We start from the raw sequence: 13,793 nt of genomic DNA on the forward strand, positions 1-13,793 counted from the left end.
TAAATAAAGAGACGAGCAGAAGAATCAGACTGTTCCTGAATGTCGCATCAATAGGCACCGCGTTGTCCCATACATGCGACAAGTCAGTCAACATCTCCGCACAATATTTCAGCGCAGTGAGTGACAACTTTTTTCATCACAATGCTTATGTGTCTCTGTACAGCTAGCTTTGATAACATCATGTCAACGGAGCTTACCTTCTTTGAGCTACTTTTCTAAGTGACAAAAAAAGTTAGACATTGTCCCCACCGTCTGTGAAAGCGAAGCGCTGCTGAGTTAGCTGTGGCCATCGGATTTCTTATGATTTATGCAGCGCTATTCTATTACTGACTATTAGACAGACATCTTCTGCCGCTGAGAGAAAACCACTGTGCATGTCTTGGAGCGCCGCGTGCGAGTGAAAGGTGGGGGTGAGAGGGGAGAAACAGAAACACGTAATTGGCAAGTCACATTATTGGTTGGATTTTAATCGGTGCGTTATGTATTCATTTCTGAATTGAAAGGAATACATAACATAGATAATGAATTCAATTCATTTCTGAAATTCATTTCAGTTATTTGTTAACTGAAAACAAANATGTTAACAAATAAACTGGACAGTATGCTGTATGTTTAGTGATATTTTCACAGTTTCGGTCTCGACTGATCTTGAAATAAAATGCCGAGTCCTCAGCGCCCGAGTCCAAGACAAGACCGAGACCAAATGCAGTCGAGTCCGAGACGAGACCAAGACCATCAAAAAATGGTCTCGAGACCAAGACCGATCTCCCTGGAGGAGCTGGAAGAAGTGGCTGGGGAGAGGGAAGTCTGGACTGCCCCCGCGACCCGACGATGGATGGATGGATGGATAGATTTTTCTAATGCACTACTTGAAACGCAGTGACAGCCAGGATTTGTTAGGCTCACATTGTGAACAAACGGTTCAGAAAGCGTGAAGTTCGGACATTAACCCAACTAACAATGTCTGGAATAAACTGACAACAGCCGTCAGAAAGTGTGACTGTTTTATTTTGTATGTCAGCAGTTAGATGCTGTCATAACATTATGGGTTCAAAAAATGTCTGGTTAATCTGTCCACCTCCACGATGCTGAAAGCCAAACTCCACACTTCATTTCATTATTTTAATTAAAATTTCCACAAAGGTGAGCCGGCCCTGTTAATGTATTCAAATGCAAACACTGTAAAGAAGTAATATTTAAAGTGAGTTGCTGGGTCGAAATGTTGTGTCTGCAAACAAAATATCAATTCCTCCAGCTTTATTAATCAAAGAAGAAACGGAACTGTCGAGGCTTTCAACCTGGGAGATGAATAAAATGAAATTCTGGAAATATGAGCAAAGATAAGCCATTAGATACCAAAGTCCAGACCTCTGGGGTAAACATGTTCCAGGGTAATCTGATCTGGCCTTTGTTCCTGCAGGGGAAATGAAGGAGGTGGTTACCTGGAAAACTTCATGCTGTTTATCTATTAGAGTCAGATTAATAACAGAGTAAAATGTGTCCCAAAGTCAAAGATGTTCCACTTTCATTAAGTTAAAAAAAAAAAAATTAAATGTGTTTAGAGCCGCAGATGTTGCAGAGCCTTTTCTGAAAAAACAACTAATTTAAAAAAAAAAAATAATATATATATATATATATATATATATAAATATATATATATATATATATATATATATATATATATATATATATATATATATATATATATATATATTACACACACACACACTAGGGAGTGTGTGTTTATTTTAAAAGAATATTTTATTTAGGTTCTTTTGTTTGTTTGTATTAATAAATCTTTACACCCCATTTGATGCCGATGTTTGTGGAAAACGTCTTAACAAAAAAGTTCTTAGTTTCCAAAGTGATGATGAGAAAAAAATAATAAATACTCTGGATACTTGTGTCATTTTGTTGTGGAAATTGAATGTAGGATTTATTTATTATTTAGTCAGATACTCGTTAAGGAAAAATGTTACATATATTTATTTTGTTGCACATGAAAACAATTTTTGTGAACTTATTTCCTAAAATTTGTTTAAAAAGATGCTAGTAAATGAATTGTGGATTTAAGAAATGGCTCAGATTTATAAGAATGAGAAATGCAACAAGATGATGAAAACCAAACATGATGGTATGCAAATACACTCAAACAACTAAAAGAGCAAAGGCATAAAACAGTAATGGTTCAACACTAATTATAAATAAGGTCAACTACCAAAACATGAGATAAGATGGAGTCAAACAGCATTAAAAACATGCATCATAACCTCTGATTTATGCGCGTGGCTTTATGTGTCTGGAGCATCAGCGCTTCTGCATGTTCAGAAACATAACAGACTCGGCTGCTTCCTCCTAAAAACATGTTTTGAAGACGGCTCGCCTGGCGTTCCTCCAGCAGCAGAATCCGGTGAACACGATGTCACATGTGAGCGCGATCTGAGCTCCGAGCTCAGTCACAACCCAAACACGCCCACACCACCAGTGCGCTGATCCGTGCCAGAAAGCAGTCCCCACACACACCTTCAAAACATTCCCGGCCTCTTTAATCCATGCAGGAAAGTTTCCTCCGCAGGAATTAGAAATATAAATAAAGACTTGTAATGATTTAAGATGCATTTATATTTAGTATGAAAATAAAACCAAATATGTTAAGTAATATGCTTTCATTTTGAAGTTTTCTGCTGTTCATTAGTGAAGATAATTTTTCTTTGAGTTGCATCATCTCTAACATTGTTAGTGTCTGAGAACTGAAGTCACCAATCGCTGCTCTACAGTCACTTCGTTCTGCTGTTACTGCTCAGGTAGAAGATGAGACGCTCTAAGTTTCAATGTTTCCTTCGTTCAGAACAGCAAATGTGTTTGACAGGTCAAACCTCCAGCTTTTACTGTGGAAGGATGTTGTTGTCATACATGTAGTTTGGGGTGAAAACTCTTAAAAAAAAACCCATAAATAATAAAAACTAAAATGAGATGGCTACTCATTCTAGCTTGACTTTTAACTGTATGATAGTAAACTAAATGCTTCCACTGATCTTTCATCTATAACATCAAGAACAAACTATAAAGCCACCATAACATTGTCCATTTCAAAGGATGTTCAATATGAAAAACTCTATATTTTTTGTCTGATTCTATTATTTTACCCCATTCTGTTCTTATGGCGTTTTCATAGGTGACTCATTCAGTAATAGTATTTTGATGATGATGATAATAATAATAAAAACTTTATTTTTGAAATGTTAAAAATACATGTTAGCAGAGAAAACCATCCATACCAACAATGAGTGGATATGAAAGCAACATTTTATTATTAAACATGTCATGAACATAAATGACTCTTCATAAATGTTTACAACTGTTGTCATGAAGTGTCACTTTGTAAATAATGACACTTCTAATAGAAAGGTGCACTGAAAGTTCATTAAAAGTGTCAACTTTTCATTAATCAGTAAATAATTAATGCAACTTAATGTAAAGGTCCAATAAAACTTGCATTAAAAGTCATTTAAAACTGTCATTATTTACTGAAGGACACTTCATGACAACATTTAAAAGTGTTCACGAAGACTCCGTCATGTTCATGACAGGTGTTATGTCATATTTATGACAGTCTCATGTTGATCTTATGCACACCCATTCAAATAAAGTGTTAACCATCCATTTACTTTTGCAATAGGGATTTGTCTATATATTTATAGTGAAAAAGTCCTCATCCTTACAGTTCCATAAATTCCCTCCACAGATCACATTCTCCTCAGTGTTGCATGTGCTTTTGTTTGCTAACAATTAGCTCTCACCTTAACTCGCTACCCCATTTTTTTCTTCCTATATCCCTGATTTATACCAAAAAGTCCTTTAAACTTTTGACTGTATTTGTTTCCAGAACCTTTGTCCTTAAAACACTTTGTACTTTCCACACAATCAACAGTGAATTTACAAGCAATCCAAAACTAAAGTGTTAAAATCGCAAAAATTAAAGATCTATTATCTATTTTCACTTTCTGTTAAATTACATTAGTAATGTCAACCTGTGAGTTCATTCCAACTCTTGTGACTAAAACAGGAGCCTGGTACGAGGAGAAAAATTAGACTTTCAGCTGCTTCCAACCACTGCATGTCTGGCTAACATAAAGCCTGTTAGAGTAACAATGAAGTGTAGAACCAAAGCAGAAATTACCAAATCTACACAAATGCTATTATTTCAGTTACATCTTTTGTCACAAATGGTGATTATTCCCCTCTGTAGTAAAAACCTTCACCTTATAAACATATATTTTACTTTAAAGATCAATATCACTTCTTTATTCTTGTGTGGCCATTCCTTTATGCATTGATGCCCAAATATGTTGTTCTGTTCTTAGCATCAAATAATTGTGTTCAACACCCTTTTTCACTTTTCAGAAACTGAATATGTCCACATTGTTTCCATAATCACACTTTTAGACATGAGTATGAATATAACTATTATGAACTACCAGCATGGATACAGTAGCAGAGAAAGTTATAAAAGATGATGGTGTATGGCTTCTAAAAGGAAATGTAAGTGGTGGAGCTTCGTATGGATTTCCAGGAAGCCTGTAAAGCCCTTCTGACCAAGCGCACAGTGTTTAGCACACACTCACCGAATATAAATAGTCTCGTATCGGCTGTCATTCCCATTTTCAGCTCAACAACAATGCCAGTTGGTTTCTAGCACAAAGTGGGAAGAAAAGCGAGGCACAGATAAAGTTCTTTTCAGCTAGATTTTAGTTTTGGTCTCCTCTTGTCCTCCTTAATTCATCTCCTCTGAATGTGTTCATTCTTAACTCTTTATTGATTCTTTTTGTCCTCTTTTCTAAATTTATTTCATTTCCTTTATCTCTGGTTTTCTTTTATTTCCTTTCACCTCAACTTTCACCTTCTCCAATCAGCCTGATTCACTTTCCCCATTTGGACCATCTTCCCTCCGTCTTCATCCTCTCCTCTCTTCTTTTCTCCTCAGCGCTCCGGGTTCTGGTCCAATGTTCCGGTCCACTACAGTGGCAATCGACCCAGTGAATCAGCCCCAACCAAATGTTGAACAGAACTGGGAAGCTTTCCATCCGAGCGGCGCCGAACGGGCAACAAGTAAGAGCTCTTATCCGCTTAAAAGGCATGTGGCGAGCTGCTTAAATAGTTTATGAGAGAGTGTTTGGTTTTCGGTGATGAGGATATCACTCTTGATACTGAGGGATTAACCGGCGTGCGGTCTGGTGAATTATGTCTGTTGACAGCAAGAAATGAAATAGGGAGAGAAATGAAGATAAGGAAGCAGGCCGATCCAACATAACAAGAAAATTGTGATCTGGGCAATTATACAGAAAATGAAATAATGCTGCAGGGATTTGGAAGGAGCAGCCCCCGTCAAAGAGCCTCAAACCAAAAAAGAGAGAAAAAGTTCAATTCAGCAGGAGAAAAACACAGACGAAAGAATTCGCTCAGGAAATTAGCAAAAATGTTTTTATTGTTGACCATTTGAAAAGCATTTCGACAGGGAGGGACATTTTAATATTGAGTCACTGCAGTGTTAAGTTAGTCCTAATCCGTTTAACTAAATTCAAACTTTAAAAACATTTTTCTAGTTGTTTTTTGTTTTGTTTTGGTTTTTTTTAATAAAGAATTTAGATTGTCAAAATTTTAAAAAAAATTCACTTATGTCATTTGTAATTGTAACCAGAACAGGGTTGAAACTTATGTTTTAATACAGGTCAGTCGTCCATGAGTTATACTGCAGAATGCAGGATTAGCATTTTAGAGCATTTTGGTCACTTCAAGGGTTTCCCAAACGTTTATGGTTTAACTTTCTTACGTCAAAGACTCCATATCAATATCCTTGTTTAATGGCTATCAAGTCAAAGAAGGAATTTATTTAAAGGCCATAATATCCCAGTCACATTATGATTATGATCATCAGTTGCCTTTGGGTAATGAAGCTTAAAGGTCCTATGTCATTTATGTACAAATATTATATCAAATTATTACTCTGAACTGTACCAGATATTATACAGTGACTTATGAAATTGTTAACCCTTCAACACTTTCTTTGGCATCTTGTCACCTTAAAACCACAAGAGGCCAACACAAAGTATTACATAATTGGAAAACAAAACAAAAAAAAGATGGTTTTGTAAAAGAATTTTCCCAACATGTATGTTCACTCCAGACCTGTCTGCCCCACTGTAATTGAACTCTAGTTCATTTACCTAGAAACTTCTGTTTCTTTGGGGAGATGTAAACTCTGATGCTAACCAAAAAATGTTAATCTATAAACATCGGTCTCAGTTCGGTTGAAATGAACTCTGGTGCGGTTTGAATGCATATGTAAACGCCAAGCGGACCGGAGGGCGCTCCAACAGCAGGACATGAACTGCATTGCAGTGCATTCTGGGTAAATACAACCAAAACAAACATGAGTCTAGCATTAGTGGGAGAAATGGCATGTGGTCTTTTGCCAAAAACACAGAGAAATCCTACAACAGCTATAATCTGACTCCACTCCATTTATGTATGCATTTTGTGAAGAAGGAAGTTGTGCTCAATCGAACCTGCGACCACTGGCATGGGGACTAAGGCCTCAGTACATGGGTTGTGCTTTGCCCCTGCGCCACCACAGCACACCTTCTTCTCAGGTTTTTGAGTTGTTTCCTTCAGTGGTTTTTGGTATAGCGCCACCACAGGCGAGGAGGTGAACAGGTTGCTCACAGTGTTCAGTTTGTTTGACACAGAGCAGTGTGAAAGCAAACCACAGCAGCTGAAAATGGAACAGATGTTGCAATTGCAAACATGATGCCTCTGTGAGATATTTCAAGTGAGGACTCTGATACACAGACTTACATGAATCAAAAGAGGAGAAGCCCATATAGACAAGCCCATTTTAATAGACCAGTGCACCCAGTCTGGGGGAAATCAAAGCAATTAAAATAGTTTCCAAAAACCTTGTGCCACTGTCACTAGGAGCTTTTATAGGGTACAGAAAACAGACAGGCTGCTTCTCATATTTGCCTTCAAACATATGATCCCCACTTTCTTCATCGCCACCTTGTCTCTCTATATATGGCACCTGGAGCTCAAGCTTCAGTACCTTTCCTTGTGGGTTCAAGCATAAAGGTTCTCATGTTAGAGATGTTACTGGAACAGTGGCAGGAGGAAGACAGCTGTTGAAAGAATGCAAGAGGCTTGGCAAAAATGTGGATGGGCATGGTCTGGTCAGATGAGACTGAAAGATTAAACCTCTGGGTCAGAGGATGATGGCACTGCATGTTTTTGAATGATTTATTGCATGAACAAATGTATTCACGTGTGATTTTAATTGCGTTTCTTATTTAATGGAAACACCCCAATTTGGAAATTGTTTTTTTATACATTAGTTTTATGCATATTTGCAATGGAAACGCAGCTACTGCAAACATCAAGCCCACAGTGACAAATTAATAATGTCAGTTGCTAGATGTGCAAAGCTGGTAGGAATATTACCCAAAAGAAACTATAAGTTTATTTTTTCTTTTGCAGGATTGATTCATAAAAATGAATCTCTTAAAGTTAGGTCCATAATTAAAATATATTCGCATGTAAGTGGGTTAGTCGGTGAGGAATTGTTGGACTGAATTACTTTCTGTCATCTTGTTTGAGTTTCTTCTGAAACAAAAGTTGAAATCAGATCCCTTTAGTCCATCTCCAGTGGATTTTGTGTGCCGAATGGCTGCATTTTAAAAGCTAAGAAAGCATAACACAGACTTCAGAGAAACAATCAACTGTCATCCTCTGTTCTGAAAAATATGTCACCCCCTCATTCAGTACAGGTTTCTCATTATAAAGTCAAAGCCATCGGAAAAGTTGGGCAGTTCCTTTCAAACTCGGCTGTCTGCCTGAGTGCTGAATGGATTTGCATTTTCACAATAGGGAGAGAGAAATGTCACTTTAAGGCTCGCCTTCTTTAAACACCCAAATATTTTATAAACCGTGCTCCACGGCATAAGAAGGCAGCACATTACAGATAACTTTTAAAGCTGTGGGTCATTTTAATACCTTTGCCCAGAATTATCTGTCTGAGTCATTTAACACACCTATTTGCAGACAGATGCATGTCTGGGAGTTTGCTGTGCACTAAAATGGTTATAGAAAGTTCGATTGGGGACCAAAATTGCGTTCACACTGCAATGTGTCAATCAATCTCAAACATTTGAAAAACATGTTCACCTCCTCACCTGTGGGGGCGCAATACTAAGAACCACTGAAGGAAACGACTCAAAAACCTCTGAAGAAGACACTGAATGCAACTTCTTCTTCACAAAATGGAAACAAAAATGGAGTCGTATCAGATTTTCATGTAGGATTTCTTATGAGACATTTCTACTGCTAGCTCTAGACTTGCCCGTTAGTTTTGGTTGTATTTACCCAGAATGCTTTTGGAGTGGTCTACAGTCCACTTGACATTCGCATATGTATTTCTACCACGCCAGGCTTCACTTCAACTGAACTGAAATCTAGGTTTGCAGGCAGCCCAGACTTAGCTTTTATTGGTCCACATCAGAGTTTGATTACTCATTCACACTTCCCCAAACAAACCAGACTTTTGAGTCAAATGATCAGGATGCCCTAACCCTAGAGAAACCTCCCAGATGGCAGCCATTAACAAGCTACTTCAGCAATTCCAGTGAATTAGTGAGATGAATTAGTTGACTGATGCCAGCTCACTCTTTCCATAGCTTTCTATAGCTTTCCATAGGAAATAGGTTGCCATCCATTCCATAAGCTTAATATTATGTTTTATCTAAGTTTCTAGATCTATGTTTGCTTCGTTTGGACCAATGATCTAATCCAGACTATCACCTTTAAATGAAGGAAAGTGGTCAGAGTGTTCAGGAATAACCCAAGAACAACTGACCAAAACTCGATCGCTGTTCATAGTGAAATTAGAAAATCAACATCAGTGTCAACTGAGACAGAAGCCCTGCTTTAAAGCCAAAAGTCAAATTAATCCTTAAAGACTCAAATTGAATATGACATAATTTAAAAGATGAGTGTTTGCAGACAGTGCATGTTTGTCTTCAGTTATTCAGCAATAAATCATCCAGCTGTGCTAAAAACAAAAAAACAGAAAATCTCGAAAGCATGATCGGAATATCGTATACAAAGTCTTAGAAAATAATACCCTGTGTGCCACAGAGTTTTTTCCTATTCTGTTTTTTATTACTGGGGTAGAAAAATAACCCATTTATGTTTTGCATGTAAATATGAGCAGTACCAATCCTCTATTTTCTTCTCCCTTTCAGAACCACAGACCCAGCTGATCCAACCATTCCTCCCCCTCGATCCCACACTAGAGTCCAGACTCCTGAGCAACACTGATTGGGCGTACGGCCAAACGGATGCAAACAACTCTGCAGCTGCTGCTGACGAACCCTGCATCCTCAAAAAGACCCATCTGGACTGCGGCCGCCTCAGAGCCAGCCACATGATAAACCCTGATGACACAAACTGTACCGTTTCAAAGCACTTCTACAAGCATCTGACGCCTCGTTGTTACACGAGTAACACCATGACTCCTATAGATGCCCCAACAGCTACCACTGGCACAAAATCCTGCGAGCACCCTGACTTGAACCCAAATGACAACAGAAACAAGATGATGAGTACGGCTCACGCTCTGTCGGCCCCCAGCAGGCTTCGCCCCGTGTCCTTCTCCCTGCCAAAGCGGACCTGTGTCCTCCTGCACCAATCAGCTGCGGTCTTCATCCAAGCCGGACAGGGTTCGGGGTTGCCAGGGAAACAAGTAGGTGTGGCAAATCAGGAAAGGACAAAAAACCTTGGGGAGAAAGTTGCTGATCAGGGGCCAAAGTCTCCGGTGTGTTCGGATGTGGATCCCTGGGATACTGGAAACCAGTGCAGTGCGGACAGGAAGATTGAATTCCGGCCTGCTGAGTCTGCTGACAAAGAACTCTTGGGACCGCCTGGGAATAAAGCCCAGGTTTCCTCATGCAATCGCAATGTGATTGGAGAAGAGAACTTGACAATTAGTGGGAGTGGAGCCCAGATCTCTTTATGTAAGGACAATGGGACAGAAGCCCAACGTGGGATTGAAGCTCATCTTTATTTAAACAGGGACACACCAGAACAGATTTCTGACAGCATCAGCACAGATTCAGCACAGAGAGAGAACGAGGCCCACCTTCAAGAGACAAAACATCAAGAAGATGAAGATCTGCTTTCCTCTGCCACAAATCATCCTGAGAAGTCTGATTCTTGTGTCATAAATGAGAGTCCAAAAGAATCAAGCCTCCCCTCATTAACCTGTTGCAATGCATCAATGCCTGTACCTCCAGATCGTCCCAAAGAGCCTTTCTGTCAGGTTCTGAGCCGTGACAGAGGCAGGGTTCTTCTCTGGCCCACAGAGATGGTAAACTACACCAAAACATCGCCCTCCATATCCTACAGCGTCAACCCTCTACTGTACGACTTCAGAGCCCATCACAAGGCCAAAAAAGGGGGTACAGAAAAGAAAGGAGGAATAGAGGAAGGGAGAGAGAGAATAAAGCCATCTGTGATCAAACAACCTGACTGCCAAGAGAGGCATGAAGATACAGAGGGAGGAAAGGAAGAGAAGATAGATGAAAGGAGAAAAGAGGCAGAGGGAGGACAGGCGGGAAATCCTGTGGAAGTTGTCGACCATTGTGATGGTAGCGATGCAATCCAGGGCCGCTCCAGTTGCCGTGATGAAACTGCTTTAAAATTTGTTCCCCTCTCTGCAGAATGCCACCATGAGCCAGGCCTTCAAAAAGCAGCAAGGAGAAGGAGAAGGAGGACAGGGATGGGGAGGGGGACAAAGAGGAGGGGGAGAAAGAAAAGAAGAGGAAAGGCGGATAAAAAAGACTCGGAAAAGGGAAGGATAATGAGTCCCTTCTTTGCAAGTCAGATGTTTGAAGGGAGAGGGGAAGAGAAGCTGAAAAGAGAGGGCAACATAAAAGACGAGAGGAGAGATAAAGAGCTATTAAGTAATCTCACTGCAAATCAGCTGGTAGGAGAGAGAGAAAAGAAGACGAGGGAAGAGGAGCAAAGGATGAGAAGGGATCAGATGATTCGAGAGAGGGCAGGTAGAAATGACGAGAAGAGGGGAGAGCTATTAAGTAATCTTCCCATGAATCGGTGTAATCGGTGTAACCAGCTGTGTGTGCAGGTGAAGCGGGAGGCCAGCCAGCATCAATCCCACCAATCAGTCTCCGGATGGGGCCCAGGGCTCAGAAAGCTCCTCTGCAGGGATGCAGCATGCTGCTCTGTGATTAGCCACGTCCCCAAGTCTGTTATGGAGACACCACGCTGTCCCGCAATTACACCCGGCCCTGCTGAGGATGACAAAGGGACGGGAGTGATCCACAAAGACACGCAGGCGGGGAAGAAGGAGGGCGGGCAGGAGCAAAGGAATCCAAGGAGCGGCAAGATAAGAGGCGCCGAGGAAAACACGTGTAAGCTAGCGATTAGTGGTGTTACTTTCCCCCGTCGAGACGCTGCATGCGAGGAGGAAATGTGTCTCGTTCCTAGACCTCACGGAGAAACGGCAGGAAATCCAACGATTAGCCCTATCCCCGCTTCCTCCAGAGACGCAGCATGTGGTCAAACACAAACAATACCTGCAGGACAAAGCTGCACCACGACAATTGAGACCCTGTGCTGTTTGGAAGGAGAGCCGAGAATCGGATCGGCCTGCAGGGAAGTAGCTCCCCCTCCCGCTCATTTGCTTGCAGGATTGTCCAGAAAGAGGAAGGGAGGATCACCGGAGCCAGCGGCACCTAAGAAGAAACGAAGACGAGGTAGGAGGCAATTGAGGAGATTCATGAATGTTCTACTCAAGAGGCAAGAAAGAAATCAGGTTAGCTTGACCTCTGACCTCAGTGACAAAGGGGACTGTTGTTGTCAACACATTCCTACAGACTGCAACCCAATCTGTAGGACCCAACAACCCCTGAACCACAACGCCAACACTGACAAGGAACCACTTAGCTGTGGTTCTGACGATCAAGACAAGCCCTGCTGTTGTGATGAGAGTCACGGAACTGCTAATGACCGCAGTCAGTTTGACTGTGATCGCTCTGAAGACTTGACACAACTCAGCGACTGTCACACCTGTAACACCTCAATGCCGCACCGACAGGGAGCTGAGCAGTCCATCAGGGATGATGGACTTAATTCTGCCTTCTGCTGTGATCACGATGCAACTTTTATCAGAGGATGTCATGTACGTTCGGTTGACCGGAATCCTGATTGTACTTTGAACAAAACAGAACCATTAGGGTGTGTACAGTTAACAGGTACCCTCAGATGTAGCACCAACGACCTTTGTCAGTGTGAAGACAAGCACACTAAAACAGAGTATCAAAGCATAACTGATGACGCTTTTCGTCGCAGTCGTGATTCTGTCGATAAAATTGTCAGGAGCGGTCAGAGCAAGGAGGGTGAAACCGAAGCACAGGGTCATGACAGCGCCCCCCTCTCTGGTCCAGACGGTGGTTATAGGAGCAGCCGGGCTGTTCATCAGACTGAAACTGACAGCAGTCAGTGCCATGGTTTCAACAGTAATCCTGATTGTAATCCCAGCAGTAATACTGCTAATAACACCAGCACCAGAAACGAAGCAGAACATGTACACACCGGGGAGAGGCAGAGGAAGGAGGAGGAGGAAGAGAAGCGGCTGGAGAGAAAGAGGGAGGAGTGGGAGAAGGAGTGGGTGAGGAGGAAGGAGAAGGAGGAACGGGAGAGGAGGAAAGGGATAGAGTTGGAGCATCTGTTTTCAGAGAAGAGGCAGTGCTTTCCTCCTCACCTCCCCCCACGCTGCATCCCCCTCCATGCTCCGCTCCTCCTCCAGCCGTTCCTCTCATCTTCCTCTTCCTTCTCCTTCCACCACACCTTCATCCAGCACAACCTCTCTCTTCTGCCACCTCCATCACACCTCCCGCTCTCCTCATACCCACACCTTCTACCCCCCTTCCCCCCTCACCTCTCTTCTCTTGCCCCTGCTCCTCCACCGCCACCCCCTCCACCTCTTCCTCCTTCATTCTATGCTTCCTCCCCCATCCCGCTGCTGGACGCTCCCAGTCCGTACCCCTTAGCAGCTTTTCACCACCCATCCCTGTACCCTCCTCCTCCTCATCCAGCAGTTCTGCCCTTACAGGTATTACTGTAGGCTGCCATTCCCCAAGACAAGTCCCGCATCATTGCCTAAATATCACATCCAAGGTGGAATATGAGTCATTTTAAGGAGAGCATAATCAGAAAACAAAGTCTATCTGTCTTCATGCAGAGCCTCTTGGAGTCCTTACACTTCCAATACTGATTCATATCTCTGGAACAAAAAAAAACCCATATATATATATATATATATATATATATATATATATATATATATATATATATATATATATAAGATGACTAATTATCCTCATCAGCCGCTATCGCGCTCTAAATGAGCGTCAGGTGTGCAGCCTGTGGGATCGTGGTGGGAATACGCATCTGGGCTCGTTTCCCTCAGCAAACACGCGCCGTTTGGTTTACATTTCTCCCCGAGGATTCAGATCATTTTTGTCGATGCCACACAGCCGTGTCAGAAGAAAGGCAGATTTTCAAATACAATTGTAAAAGTATTTATATCTCTTGAACTGTGCCACCTTTCTCACTTTTGTGTCATATTATAAACATGAACTCTTTTATTGGGATTAGTGAAACATAAAATAAGTGAAAAGCAGACAGAAATCAAAATTCTTTACAAAGACAGATCTGATATT

At 41.4% G+C, this 13,793-nt stretch overlaps 1 protein-coding gene across 1 annotated transcript in view; it reads left to right on the top strand.

Annotated features, from left to right (window-relative positions):
* LOC106958405 (uncharacterized) overlaps nt 1-13,387 on the top strand; it is a 49,468-nt gene extending 36,081 nt beyond the window's left edge. The window contains exons 3-4 of the mRNA XM_015050288.1: nt 4,985-5,109; nt 9,294-13,387. Coding sequence (XP_014905774.1) covers nt 5,004-5,109; nt 9,294-13,195 — 4,008 coding nt within the window. The 5' untranslated portion in view covers nt 4,985-5,003 and the 3' untranslated portion in view covers nt 13,196-13,387. The remainder of the gene's footprint in view (nt 1-4,984; nt 5,110-9,293) is intronic.
* The last annotated feature ends 406 nt before the right edge of the window (nt 13,388-13,793 follow it).

This window comes from Poecilia latipinna, unplaced genomic scaffold, assembly GCF_001443285.1.
Source record: "Poecilia latipinna isolate Pla-1442-1.1 unplaced genomic scaffold, P_latipinna-1.0 Scaffold983, whole genome shotgun sequence".
In the NCBI taxonomy this organism is placed as follows: Eukaryota; Metazoa; Chordata; class Actinopteri; order Cyprinodontiformes; family Poeciliidae; genus Poecilia; species Poecilia latipinna.